Source organism: Tetranychus urticae, chromosome 1 (assembly GCF_039701765.1).
Source record: "Tetranychus urticae isolate SD_2017Ah chromosome 1, NJAU_TeUrti_SD_1.0, whole genome shotgun sequence".
NCBI classification, from domain to species: domain Eukaryota; kingdom Metazoa; phylum Arthropoda; class Arachnida; order Trombidiformes; family Tetranychidae; genus Tetranychus; species Tetranychus urticae.
The window spans coordinates 2999782-3015212 of NC_142958.1; the positions used below are offsets into that span (position 1 = coordinate 2999782).

General features: G+C 31.3%; 2 protein-coding genes across 5 annotated transcripts in view; one reads left to right on the forward strand and one right to left on the reverse strand.

Annotated features, from left to right (window-relative positions):
* Positions 1–15431, forward strand: part of LOC107365563 (lachesin) — a 78332-nt gene that overhangs the window by 14039 nt on the left and 48862 nt on the right. For all 4 annotated transcript variants that reach the window (XM_025162808.2, XM_089270215.1, XM_089270216.1 and 1 more), the window contains exon 2: positions 14251–14366. In XM_025162808.2, the coding sequence (XP_025018576.1) occupies positions 14251–14366 (116 nt within the window). The remainder of the gene's footprint in view (positions 1–14250; positions 14367–15431) is intronic.
* Positions 677–3318, reverse strand: LOC149094383 (uncharacterized). The gene has a single exon (XM_089270213.1). It carries the CDS (start codon positions 3269–3271, stop codon positions 809–811), a length of 2463 nt encoding a protein of 820 aa, XP_089126339.1. The 5' UTR covers positions 3272–3318; the 3' UTR covers positions 677–808.

Consider the following 15431-nt stretch of genomic DNA (forward strand, 5'->3'; position numbering starts at 1 on the left):
TTGAGCCTTTTTGACTGTCTGCGCACTCATTTTTGAGTCACAAAATCTTCTTTGTCATCAAAAATGAGGCCTGAAACAGTCAAAAAGGCTCAAAAAATTTGAATTGAATAAAGTGGAAAGAAATGATTCCGAGACTATTTTCAATGGTTTTATAAACAACTTTAATTTTCAAGAATAAAAAATAGAAATTCGACTATAATTTGATTATAAAAATTTTCTAGAAAAACATAGAATTTAATCAATTTCCATGGGCTCGACTGAATCGTCCAACTCCATAAGAGTTGGAGATTCAATCGGAGCCACAGCTGGATTTGATTTCACAAAATGATTAATTTCAACACTAAAATTACAATTAATATTTTCGATTGAAATATTTCCGTTCATCTGAACGGATTCTTGATTGGTGATAACTTTCACTTGAAATTTCCATTCAGGAATTATTTCACGGTCAAATGTTGACAATTCCATTTTAAGCTAAATATTGAAATAAATCATAATAATTAGAATTCTAAGTGAATATAATATAAACTAGCTACACAAAGACTTACCTTTTGATTAGATTCGTTGAATTAAAGATGGAATCAATTCTAGATGATCAAATTGGTAGAAATTCACAATAATTTGAAATAATTAAAATCACAATTAAAAATTGACTTTGATTTATTGATGAATCGTCGTGAAATGGATGTAAAATATTCGAAAAAGCCAAAGGCTTCGAAAAGCAAAAGCTTTACAAAGCGAAAGGCTAACAGAAGCTGTTAGCTTTTCTAAACCTTTGGCTTTTTCGAATAGATTCGAAAATTTGAATTCATTTATTTTTTAAAAAGCTTTCTACGAGAAAATCATATTTATATTTGAAATGGAAACTTGAACTTGGAATAAAGATTCCTTTCTTAGAGATGTCATTAAATTTAAAGATTTCAATGGTTTCCTCGATTTGTTTAATTTCGTGTAAATAATCCAATTTGAATGAAAAATTTCCGGTCTTTCCTTTGAAATTCAATTTCACCGGATCACTTTTGAACTTGCGACCAGCAAAAAGATATCTGCCATCAAGCTCCAAGATTTTCTCAATTTGGAAAAATTTCCCGTCCTTTGATTTTACAATTGAATCATTTCTTGTTTTATCCTGGCAATATGATTTTGTTGAAAATCTTGTTGAGTTTAGAGATAAGCTTTTGTAGAATTTCATATTTTGCATGTCACTGACGATATAGATTCCAAAAGTGTCAAACAAAGCATTGATAATTTGATCACGTAAATCTTTATGAATATTTTCAGCGTCCGGAATGAGTGTTAAAATTGATTCTTCGCTTTCGACAATCTCGAAATTTTTCAGCTCTCTCTTTGTAAGAGTCCAAGTTTTCACTTTTGACTGTAGAAATTCTTTGTGTTTAAAGTCATTCAAAAAGACTCTTACCAAATTCTGCGCAATGTTTGATGTCCTTCGAACCTTTTCTTTCAATATACCCATCTGGTTCTCAAGTGGGTAAGCAGAAAGATTAGCGAATGCGCCAAGTGAGTCAATGGATTCAGCAAGATGAGACAAAATGTGAAGATTGTACGTCATTTGTTGTTTTCCATATAATTCCAGTACGCCTCTTTGAAATTCTTCGACAAGATTCTTGATTTCGGCAATAATATCCGAATTGCTTGATTCGGAATTCAACAGGAAATATATTCTTGCCAGGAAAAGAATATTGTTGATGACTTTTGGTCTTAATAGACCTTTCATTGCGGGCAATAGATAGTAACATAAAAGTGAATCAAATTCGGAAGATTTCCAATATTTCACCTGCCCAAAATCTCTCGGTACTCTTGGAAACTCCGATGGAACTTTGATCTTTTTCAATCTTTCGCTTAATTCAGATTTGAAAAGATTTAAATCTACTTTTAATTCCAAGATTCCACTGACTTCTGATTTTAGCCATCCTTTGAAAATAATCGATCGAAATATACCCAAAACCACACAATGCATGGGTTCAACCGAGAATCCATTTACTATATCGAAATCACGCAATTTCAACAAAGGTGATAAACCAGTAATTCCATGAAATCTTTCTAAATTGACAGCTTCAGGATCAGAATCATTCTCCAAATATTTTTCGAAAGAATTAAAATCTTCTCTTGTTCTCTTTAGCTTTTCCAATTCTCGATGATCTAGAATCGGAAATTCTCGCGCTCCTTTAAAAGTATCTGCTTTAACCAAACACCAGTCACATCCGTAGATGTGATTGAATTGTTTCACATGGCGTAGATAAGCACGCATAGGTGCATCTGCGATAACGCCAACAAGATGGAATGTCGCCTTTTTTTCCATTGAATTTGAATTCAACTTCCAAGTAATTGGCTCATTTGAAAGTGAAATCAATTCATCTACTATTGGGCCAAGATAGATTTCAACTGCAGGTTTCTTATGACCAACAAATAAGCCAACCAAGAAAAAATTCTTTCGACGAAATTCTTTTGAAATTTCATTGACTGTGAAAAATATCGGAAATATGGAAGCATTCGAACTGTTTCCAACTGCCACCTCGTCTGAATGCATAGTCAATGTAAACCGTCGAACTGATTCATCACCATAAGAACGCTTGACTCGTTTAGCTTGACTGGAATTGTAAATATCCACAATTTGAATAGATTCTGGATTTAGAGCTGATTCAGGTAAAATTGATAGATAATTTTCCAGTTGAGGTCGAAAGAGCACATGTAGAAAATATTTATCTGGATTTAATTCAACCTTGAGTTGATTCTCATCACATTTAAATGTTCCGAAATCTTTTGGTTCTCCAAAAAACGGGCCGTGTGAGTGTCCTTTATCACAAATCACATAAACTCCAATTGGATTGCTTTTAGCACGTTTGTCCCAAAAATACCGTGAACTTGGTAAAAGATTCTTTTCATATGAATTTCGAATCAAATATTCATTGAAGATGTTGACTGCTTTTTCAGCTGAACTGAGAGTAACACCGGGAAGAGAAAGAATAGCTGAAACAACAGCTTCACTATAATCTTTCATATCAGGCTCACATGATGGTGAATTTTCACGATTTTGAACTGTTGAAGCTTCCAATGAATGGTTGTTTTTAGAGCTGGCCTTTTTTCTAAGAAAACTAGGAATAGATAAACCTGAGGCATTTTTGAACTCTTCAATTTGAAGCACAGAAACATGATCTTCATGATCAGGTAAACAAGAAACATAATTTTCACTCTGAAAACATTGTAATTTCCGTTTTTTACGGCTTATCGATCTCTTATTATCGCTAGACATTGATAAAAAGATAAAAATTATCAAAAAAGGAAAGAGTTTAATAGATAAGAAATTGAATTCTATCTTTCAAGGAAATGGAAATGACTTTAAATTTTAAATTCTCCAGAGAATAAAATTGTGGAAAAAAGATAATCTCATATGTTCTCTCTTGTTGCTAAGAAACCAGCTGCTGATAAGCACTTTTTTCAAATTTCTTTTTAATTTTAGCTATTTACACATTTCACGTTTTTGTTGATTAGCTTTTTTAATTTTTAGTTAATTATTCATTTTTAAATTGTTTTTCAATTATTATATGTTCAAAAGTCATTCTTTTGCCCTGAAAAAGTTTTTAAATCGTTCCTCTAAAAAGAAATACATCTATAAACAGCGAACCTTGTTGGGGTGCTTTTGTAAACTCATGGAGAAACAGAAATTAGCTGTTGGTATTGTTCGTGTTCTCGCCAACAAAAAAGAGAAAATTGTGCCCTTTGTTTTTAAAATTGATGAGGATAATGTTCCAGAAAATCTCCATCCTTTACGGATACATCGTAAAAATATGGTGACTCTTGAAATTGATGGAGTAAAATCAATGAATTGTATGATAGTCTCAATCGGAGGTAAGATTTTATTCTAATATTTTCTGTGAATTTGAATTTCTAATATTTATTCTTTATTCTTTACTATTTTCGTGCTGTTAGATGATTCGAAAGATGTGATTGAAAATTATAAAGTTTTTCTGGATAAAGTTAAAGAAAGCGAAATTAAAATTGCTCCGATAGAAAATAAAATCACACATTTCCTGGCAATCGAAAAAATAAGAATAGGCTCAATTTCTGAAACCTTGAATCCAATACCGATTCAAGACTTTGATGCTTGGCTTAGAAGAGTCAATATTGTAACAAGAAGAGTCAAAGCAAAGACAAGTCAGGATAAAAGTCAGGCTGATAGTGCTGTTATTGAAGTTGATTCAAATTCTTCAGACTCTGACGATGAAGATTATGATTCAGATTATGCGAATCCGGGATTTGGCGAATCGTCTACAGCCAAAAAATCTTCAAGTGATGAAAAGAAAAAAATCAAATCGAATGATTTTGAGAGAGAGAAAATTACGCAGAGCCTTGAGAAAATCAAATCTTTGAGTGTTACAAATGAAAATATTGATGAAGAAATGTTGAAAGATTTTGTTGCCGAGGTTCATGATGTTCTGTTTCATCTCTGTAAGCAAATCGAAAATCGTGAAATGATTGAATATTATCATTCGTTTTCTGGCGAAACTGATGGTATCAGAATTATACCTGAAGAGGATCAAACAATCAAGAAAGATTCGAAGATTCTGATAGAAGGTGTGCTCCCTTTATCATATAAAGAATATCAGGTTGCAATGAATATGAAAAGTACCAAAGACGAAGAATTTGGACCTGCAGGAATAATCAGTAATTTGATAAGATTCTGTTTTCCTCGTCACTGGATTGAAAATGTTACTCTGAGAGGATCTGCTGGTAGACAGTCTTTGATCACAATTTGGAATTATCGTGATCCATTAAAAGATCCACCGAAAGAACCATTCGAGACCTATTTAGGAGAATCTAGATTCAGAGCATTATTGGGTAGGTTAAATGAATTTATTCTCATTTTATTCAAAAGATTCATTATATTTTCATCGAATTCATTCTTTCACAGATCATGCAGTAAGAAAGTCTGGAAGAAAATCTTACGACAAAGATGCTGAAAAATCGATGATTGGTTCATTGTCTAAGGCTATGCATTATGCTAGAGGTAAAATTGGAATTGGAAAAAAATCAAATTCTAGCAAAAATAAAAGTGATAGTGTATTACCTCTGAATGAACGGCCTACAACATCTACTAGAGGTTCTTCAATTCAAAAAGAATCTTCTCCATTCCACTTGGGTGAGGTTGAGACTTTCGAATTCCAAATGGAAGATTCTGTTGACTCTGCTGATCAACCTAGTCCAATCAACAATGGAAGAGAAAGGGGTAACAAAATAACTGACGACAAAGATGATGAATTTGAGGTAGTGGACGATGATGATAATGATAATGGAGCAGATAGTGGAAAAGGTTCATCGGATCAAATTGTGGATTCAGATGAGACAAATGTATTCGAATCTAAGACACTATCTGTTGTGGTTCAAGATCAGACGGATATAATAAACTATTCGATGAGGAATCAAGAAAAAGAATTCTCAAAATCAGAATCGTCAATTGAGGAAGAACTTTCAAAGAATGGTTCTCAATCACCGAAATTCCATTCAACTCCGAAAAGAAAGTCTAGGGAAATTGATTCTCCTCAATCCCCTTCGAAAAAAGCTAAAATCGATTTGAATACTGATATTCCATCTTCTCAGCCGGTTATACCAGCTGATACTGAAATTCCATCATCTCAACCGGTTAATTCAATTGGTACTGAAATTCCATCATCTCAACCGGTTAATTGGGCGATTCAATTTCGTCAGCCAGAGCCACAAGAACCTGCTACCACTTCTACAAATCGTAATGAAGCTGAGAAAATGGATGAAAGTTCACCTGTAGATGAGGAAGGAAATATCTCAGAAGCAGATGCGATAGAATTTTTGAAAAAAATTCGGAGAAATAAAGAGCTATTTGAAAAGCTAATAAATCCAGTTGGCGTCAGAAAAGATCCTAAAGTTGATCGATAAGCAAATTTTGCTTAATTAATTTTTTCTTATCACAAAATTAGCATTTATCCAAATAGAGTGAGTTCAAATGATATTTACTCGTTTTTTGCCTACTTTCTTTTCATTCCCCCTTTTCTGTTTTCCTTTTTCTTTTTTCAATTTCCAAATTTCCATTTCCTTTTTCTCTTTAACCAATTGAGATTCCTCTTTAATCTTTTGATGATAAGATTCTTATCTTTGGTTTCAAATTTCGTCATTATGTTTGTCGAAATTATCAAATCTTTCAAGGTTTAGTCAGTTTAACTAACCAATCATTATCAATTTGTATTTTTTGTTGTTATCAATGTTCAATTATTTTTTGCTAATTTTGTGTTAAATCAATTTGTGTTGAAAATTTTGTTTAAATAGAGATTTGAAAATAAATCAATCTCATTTGTGTTACCTCATTACCTGTGATTCTACTTTTTGAATTTTAATTTATTCTGTTAAAAGAATCTTTTCAATGATGAATTTTCTAAGAAGAAAAGTAAATCAATCAACTGCAATTGGAACTAAATCTAATCAACTCAAAGTATATTCTTCCAGTGCCGCTAAAGATCAACCTAAACCATCAACAAGTAATTCAACATCTAAAACTACTTCTTCACAGTCAGTGAACAAACCTAAAAATGCTCCAGTATCTTTTCATTCACAGCCATCCAAGAATTTACCAGAAAAAGAAAAAGATTCTTTTTCTGTTATTCTACCTCTGTTTATTGACTCAAGTCAAAAAAAGCTACAACAACCAGTGCTTGTTACATTTAAAAACGACGATCTTTTCAACCTGGAAATTGATTATAATAGTGAGTTCTATCAAGATGAAGAAATGAATCTATTCGAAACGCAAATCAAGCATCTAAGATTTTCTTTTCAAATGATTGCCTTAGCTGGTAAGTTTCATATACTGATTAATTTATTTTGTCTTAACGTTTGATTTTTACTTATTTTCAGATTCCCTGACTGAGCTGAGAGAAGTGCTGAAAGAAAATGTGAAAAATAATCCGTCATGGAAAGGCTTGAAAAAATTGATTAATTTCACTAGTCAAACAATTCCAATCGATTATGATTCTTCAAAACTTGACAAAACAGATTTGGAATATATAATGATGGCAGAGAATGATATCAAAAAGCTTTTTTCAAAAGAGGATGCGAATATTAAGAATAAATCAAAAACCTTGATTGAGGTCGCTGAAGATAGGGACAAAAATTCGAGTAGAAAAAATGAAAAAGAAAATGAATCATCTCATGCGCTTGATTCTGAAAATACAAAGACAAAGAAAGGAGCAGTAATTATGGATGAAAGTGAAAGAGGAAAGAGCGAAAAGGTCAATAGGAAAAGAATAAAACTGAGCAAGATTGGTGAAAAAACAGATGATTTAAATAGAAAGAAATTATTCCTTTCTGAGTTGGATACGAGTGGTAAAATACTTCGTGATGTAATCGAAGCTATTCATGATATTCATCAATATCTTACCAACAAATACCAAGAAGCTGAATCTTCAATGATTGAGATTGAATTCCCGGATCCAACATACAAAATCAAAGCTAAAGTGAGTTTAATAACTATATCAGTAGATTTAATTTAATGTTGAATTCTTTTTCTACCCTTTAACAGAATCAGATATTCATCGAAGGTAAATTGGAATTACAATTGAATTTATATGAAAAGGCATTGAAATTCGCAAAAATAAGGGACCCAAATTCAATCGCATATCAATTAACCCGAATTGCTTTTCCGAAAAGCTATTACAACAACACGACGCTTGGTAAAAAATTCTACACAGCTGAAGAGCTCAAATCTTTCAGTGAGCGTTTCAATCAAGATTCAACGACCCAGAATGAAAAGATTCCCTTGTCATTTGTTTTCGGCTTTCAAGATCCTTTTAACAAGCCATTTCAGGGGAAATTTGATTATAAACTTGGAATAGCTCGACTAGATGGTTTTTTCGGTAATACAGAATTGAATAAATTCTAATATTCTTGATTAATTGTAATATTTATGAATTTCTAAATTTTCAGATCATATCTTTCGTATGGCAGGAGAAACAAAGTATAGTGAGCAAGCACTTGGCAAAGTCAGATTCCGAATAATAAGAGTTCTCTATCAACTCAACAAGAATGACGAGACTGGTGAAGACTCACCAAAATCAGCTGACAATGAATCATTACCAGATGATTCAGCTGATGTTGATTTTGGCGATGAAATATTTAAAAGTGATATTTGGCAATATGTTTAAATTTGCAATTAGATTATAATCAAATCGTTTCAAGACTGAAATTCATGCAGAATTCTTTCGCAAAAATTAAACTTGACAATAAAATTTTCATTTTTCTAAACTTCATGAATTTGAATTTATTCTGAACAAAAATTTGACATGAAATTCGATCAAATTGGATGAAATGAATAAATTTGATGATTTCATTTATTGCCAAAAATCATTGCCATTTGATTTTAATAAATTGGTGCAATCGATTCAAATCTTTTTACGAGAATCGAATTCATTCATCGAAATGTATGAAATAATTTAAATCGCTGAATTTAATCAAAACAATTTCTTGGAACCCGCCTCTCTGAATTGAATTTAATATTTCAATGGATTCATTTAGATCGATTCCAGGGAATTGTTTTGATTACATTCAGCGATTCATATTCATATTATTAAATTCATTTCGAAAAATCGATTCATAATTTTGTTGAATATTTTTAAATGAATAAATACAAAGATTTAATTCAAGTGAAGTTGAATGATTTCAAAGGAAATCATTCAACTTCACACGATTTTTATTCGATCTTTGTATTTATTCATTTAAAAATATTCAACAAAATTATGGACTCATGATGGAATCCTTTTGGACTCATCATGGAATGTGTTTTTGACTCAATAATGAATCATTTTTTCATCAAAATTGAGTCAAAGGGTTTTGAGTCACAAATGAGTAAAAGTGGTAATTTGGACCAATTTTTTGACTCATTTGTGACTCTTAACTGTTGACTGGGTCAGGCTCTTTGTTTAACCCTTTTTTGCTTCCCTTTTTTTGCTTCAATTGAAAAAAGTTTGAAAAAAAGGGAAAATTTAATTTCCATAAATTTTCAACAATAGCTGAATGGTAATGAAGGTAAAAATGAACTTTTGATAAACTGAAAAACTTTACCTTTTTGACTCGTTTTTGACTCGACTTGAGTTAATTGTTGAAATTGAACTGATTCAGTTAATCTGTTTCCTTTTGTTGTCCATCTTCATGTTTATTCAGGAAATTAAATTTTCCATTTTTTGCTTCTTCTTTTCTTTAAATTTAATGTTATTCAAATTTGACCTCTTCAAAGTTGGACTTGAGATGGTCAAATTGAATTTTGGTAAAGGCAAGGAAAGGAAGGTAAAAAGTTTCTCGACAGGAAATTAAATTGACTTATATTTACATTTCATGATATATTTCACTTGATTGAATAACTGTTGATTGAATATCATTGAATTGCGATTTAACAGTTAATCGTTCAATTGTCCATGAGTCAAGATGACAAGGTGAAAAAGAGTTGAGCTGATCAAAATGGAAAAATTGATTCGAAAAAAAAGAGATAAATTTTTTCGCTTTTCTCAATTTCATGTTGCAAGTTTGTTGCTGCTTTCATCGGGAAAATTGATTCTCTGTCATTCTGTTATTCAATGGTTTTTCATTTACCTTTTAATCAAGATTATAATACGAGATTGTACACTTGAAGTTGGTCAATGAGATGATGAAGATGTGAAGGTAAAAAAAGGTTTCAACTGTTTCCTGTTCATTGAATTATTTCAATTATTGTTACTTAGTTGATTAGCTTGAATAACCTTTTCATATTGAAGTTTCTGTTCAACTGAATGCCTTTCAAACTCGAAATCGACATCGAAAATTGGAATGAACCTTTGAAACTTTTTCTTCCAAGTTGAAAGAGTTTTGGAAAAGATTGAAACAAAAATTTCTCATTTCATGAAATTTCAATTTCATCGATTCTCAACGCTTCTGAGATTATTGAAATATCCATTTGATTCCGTTTCTCAAGTTTCCATCGAGTTTGATTGTCTTCAAGTTGAAGGTGAAAAATCAACAAAAGTTGAACTTTGTAATTGATGAACTCAGACTGAGGACAGGTAACCATGAAAAAGAGATTTACCTTGAAGAGATTTTTATTTACCCTCGACTCGAAGACTCACATCTGATGGATAAGAAGTGAAAAGAAAAGTTTCAAGAGTAAAAAAAATATTATCCCATGTTGGAACAGATGATGAAAGAGAAAGAAGATTCAGCTGAAAAATAGTCATGAAAAGCCTTTTCGCCTTGTTTTTCCTTTTCTTTTTTTCTGCCTTTTCATGAGAAATTCAAAGGCAAATTTCAACTTGCTGGTTCTGATGCTCATCATTTGTTAACTAACACATGCTTTGCCTGTTGAAACAGGAGAAGTTGAAAAAAAGTAAAAGAAGAAAAAGTTGAGGAAAAAGAATCTGAAGGAAAAAAAGAATCGAAAAAATTATCAAATAATCATTAGATTTTCATGATGAAGAGTTGAGGTTTTTTACCTCCTATTCATCGCCAGCAATTATCATCAGTAGTGATAAATTATCAGATAGATATTAGAGAAACCAATAATTACACCTTTCCCATCACCATCAACATGATGATCAGTATTGACCAAAAATTGAGGGAAAAAATGGTTAAGAAAAAGTTGAAGAAAAAATTTCCACCCTGAAAGTAAGATGATAAATCTCACGGCATTTTCACTCCCAGCATTTCTTACCCTTTTGGTCAATTTTGACTCCCAATCTGTATAGCTTACAATATTAACCTGAAACTATCTATTACTATATAAATATAGTTTGGTAACATTGAAAGTCACGCAATGGATAAGGTCAAAAATTTCACTCCCAGTTTCATCTCAAATTTTTTTTCTCTCTCTCTCTTTTACTTCTTATTTCTTGATATCTTTTGATAAATTTATAAGGTAAAGTTGGTGGAGAAGCAAAAAATGATAATAATAGAGTAACGATTTTTTTGGTTCAAACCATTGATGGACGATGTTGAAAGGAAGAAGGTTTCTCTTTCTCGTGAAAAACAAAAGTTATTTTCACTTCAATGATAGGTTATAAATGATATTAACATTTGTTATAATAATAGTTATAATGTTAATAATGATTACAATATTTAACTGTCACCAAAACTTATTTACAGATTGATTCAATTTTGAGAAGCAAAACTGTTGAAGCTAATCATTATCAATCGTTTTATTGATCAAACCATTAACACTAGGAAAAGTATGCAAGAGATTGCAATACAAAATCTGGGAGTGAATTATCTGGAAATCATCATGAACATTTTTTCTCAAATTTTTTTCTTAATTTTGAGTAAATGCTTATTTATACATTGTAGTTTCGTTACATTTCTAAATGACCGAATCCAAGCGAAAGAAATTCAGGACAATAACAGATTTTGGGCTTATTTGCAAGAGTGTTCTATTCAATTTAATTGAGTTGAGTTTGGTACTGTTCTTAAAAAAAGTCCGGAGACTTTTGGTTACAGGTTGTGCAAGCATTCCATTTAACTTCAGACATAATTTTACAAATTTTTTTGTGACCTTAGATACTGACCTATCAAATAATTTTAGAGTTTGGATGATTGATTTTTCATAACTTACAGGGGATTTATATGAATGAACATCAATTGGTATTAGTTGCCAGGTGGAAAATGAAGGTGTCATAGTAGTATAAAATCATGCCCACTAGTCAGGCCAACTAGTCTACTCTCGCAGCTTCTCTAATCAATAACATATCTTCATGAAATTTCTATGTCTCGAAATTCATGCGAACTTGTATTACTGAAGAGAAGCTTAAGATGAAAAATTGAAAAATTTACTCAAAAATTCATTGTCTTGAGAAATCCGTGCATTATAGTAGTGTTAAAAAGTCCTACTTTAGGACAACTTGTCCGCTCTAGGACAGCTTTTTCCGCTTCTTGTCCGACTCTGGGACAAGAGTAAAAAAGCAGTTTTTTGAATAGCATTTTTCTAATGGAAGAGAATAGGAGAATTTTTGATTGAAGCTATTTATTCTTTTTTCTTCTATGAAAATATGAAAATATGGTTACAAAAATCAATTTTTATTGGAAATTTTGCGGGCTTTTTTGCTGCCCATTCCAAATACTGTCTCTCAAACTCTTCTTTGAGAAAACCGAAATGCTTTTCCATACGCTCATTCATATAATCGCAGAACATGTCGTGATCTTTCAAATCCTGAATCGATTCCATGTTCGCACGGGAAATTCTTGCAAACTCACGGATGAGCTCGTTAGCGTCTCTGGCTCGAGTAGTCAGGGCTTCCTCTTTTCTCTTCTGTCCTCTGCTCTTATTGTCTGATTGAAAACATGAATATGCATCAATGTCTCCTCTTCCGATATCAATTACTTTTAAAGGGCTACATGCACAATACGCACGATACCTCAAACTGAAACGATATTACCAACTAATCAAAGTTAACAAAATTATCTTGTGAATTGGTTTTTTAGTTGCTCACTTGCTCATCTGTTAACCTCAGTCAACCCATGTCAAAAATGTTTTATTGATTCAATTGAGTTGACAAGTTATTCATTGTTTATGCAATGTTATTGTAAGGTTGACTGGTTCAACAACAGGTTAATTGTTTCAGGCAACAGCATTTCACTTTCAACATACAAAAGTAAATTATTGGAATATTTTTGATTCCAAACTGTTTTGCCTTTTGTTGCATCTTAATGTTGGTTAACAGATTGCAATATTTATCATGTTTAGATGTAAACAAATTGAATAAAGTTTTTCTTTTCACTTTGCTGAGTTTTTACCCTTTTTTTCACTCATCAACACACACAAATCAATGAGCAAATTTGAATTGATGAAAAACAAAGCAGTTGAATAGCAAAATAAGCAACTTTACTAATTCACCCAAACATGTGAACAACTAAAATAAATGTGTGTTTCCATGAAATTTATTTTTCCTTTTTTTCTTCATTCCTTTTCTTTCATGGTGAAAATTTTCTTTATTCAAATATAAACATATTAATGTAATAACTTACTGACAACTTATTTTGCCCTTTTTTCAAACTATTTACTTGATTGTTTGTATTCACTCTCATCCGTTCATTCATTTATCTCATTCATATTGAATAAAATATCCTAAAGTGAGGCAAAACTTTTCAATCAATTTGCTATCAAAAGTGGAGCAAAAATGAGCATAAAAACTAAGGCCATTTATGATGAGCAAAATGAAAATGAAAAATGCAAGTGAACACATTAACTGATTATTATTTTGCAATTTGCTCGTTAAACGGTTAAATTATCATGAAAAGCAGTTGCTGAAATTGAACGAGAAACAAAAGTCAAACTTTTAAAAGTGCAACATTTGCTCAAGGCAAGTTGCTCTAATTATTTAGAGTAACAAGTTAATCAAGTAAATTTGTTTGCAAATGTTGAAACAAGAAGTCAAAGTTTCACCATGATATTGAGCAAAAAAGAAAAATTGAAATCAAAAAAAGTTGAATAAGAATATTCGCCCAACAATTGCTTTCAGTTTACAGCTTCATTGTAATCACTTTGATCATCTCTTGACATTGTGACAATTTAGTGTTTTGATTGATTAGCATTTTGTGTAACAAACCATTCACCAGATGATAATTGATCAACAGACTGTGAATCAGGAAAGAAGAGAAAAAGGTTGAGAAAAAAAAAGTTCAAATGAAAGTAAAACATTCTTGTTACTGATTGTTTTTGTGTTGACCCTTGTATTTAATTTTGTAGTTGGCTCGAAATGAGAAGGGAAAATGTTGGCCAAAAAAGTTGGTAAAAAAAGAGTGAAAATGCTGAAAGTGATATGATGAAAAGAAGGTGAAATGAAAAAAGGAAAAGAGGAAAAAAAAGTTTCAGAATTTACCATGAATATATTTGTACAAATGTATTATTATTTCATGAGCAATGTCAACGATCTGTGAAAATGATATTTCAGTTATTACTGTTGCACAGTTATGTCCAAAGTTTAGGACAAGAACTGAGAGTAAAAAAGTTGAAAAAAACGAGGAAACGTGATCGGAATATAACAATTAATTTGATATACAATTGTGTTAAACTGTCCTCAAATTGTTTGCCCATCAAAAATCATGACGATAATCACAATGATAATCACAATGATGATCGTGATAATCATCATTTTAATAGTTGCGATGATTACTTGTTTGTTGTATTTCAATTGTTAATAGTTTTTGTGCCTTGTTTCACCATATTCATGAACTTCTCATTGTTATTTTTTTCCACAGATGATCCAGGTAAAGAAAGTGAACCTGAATTTATATCAACCATTCCAAACTTAACTGTCCAAGTTGGTCGTGATGCTCAACTGCCCTGTACTGTAGCTGATTTAGGTTCATATAAGGTGAGTAATTAAATGATTTTTCATTCATTATTTTGCAGCTTGTTCTTGCACATGTTTAATAAATGGTTGTTGATTCAATTCATTAATGGTTATCAGGTTAACTGTTAATATTTGTTAAGGTGAATCAATGGATGGTTGGAAAACAAAAAAGTAATCTCATGGTGATTAGGTTAAGATGGATTAATTGATTTTGTTTCCTTTTGATTCAGAGTTACAGGGAATGTTGATTTACATGTTTCAAGTGTTGCTCTTCTTGTTATCATTTCAATTACTTTAATCATCAATTCTAATTGTTGATGTAATATTTCACTCTTTTTTGTTGCGTTGAAATGGTTCATTGTAATGTATTAGTTATTAATGTTTCATTGTGAAGGTGATTAATGATTTAAAGGTAAAAATGTTTGATTGTTGGAGGAAGAAGGCGAAAGAGAAACATTTCAATTGTTGAATGATTCTATCAACAATTATGATAATTTTAGATTAATGTTCAGTTTTTGAATGGCATTTTTTGTTCTGCTATTTAAACTTTATCCAGCTGTTGGAAGGTTGACAAAATTTTAATCTTTACCATGCTATGAGATTTAATTTGAATAGAATTGGATGAAAAGAAAAGGACAAAAATTTCTTGCACAGTTAAGGGGTTCATTAACTTTATGAATCAAGTTTTGCTAGAGTTCAGGCTAATAATGAATAATTTACACTGTCATGGTAAAAAGGAAACCGACAATTTTCATTTCTCACACTATCATGTTTATCATGAAAAAAAGTTAGACACGGTTTTTCATCTCACATGAAGGGAAAGGTTGAGATTCAATGATTCAGGGCAGTCTTCACATGATGTTAGTGGCTCTAAGTTTGTACAAGATGGGCTTAGGGTTAGGGTTCAGACTGACTAGTTTGATGGTCATTAAGTTGGTATTTCAAGATTATTTGAAATCCAAATGACCTATTTAAATTTATTTTAGACATATTTCTCGATATTTTTCAGTCTTTTACTCAATTCTTCTTTCGATAGATATTCGAAAAATATCGATCAAAAAAGTGATAATCGATTGTAATTGCTGA

Coding starts and splice junctions, on each gene's coding strand:
- LOC149094383 (XM_089270213.1), bottom strand. CDS start 3,271: ATGTCTAGCGATAATAAGAGATCGATAAGCCGTAAAAAACGGAAATTA.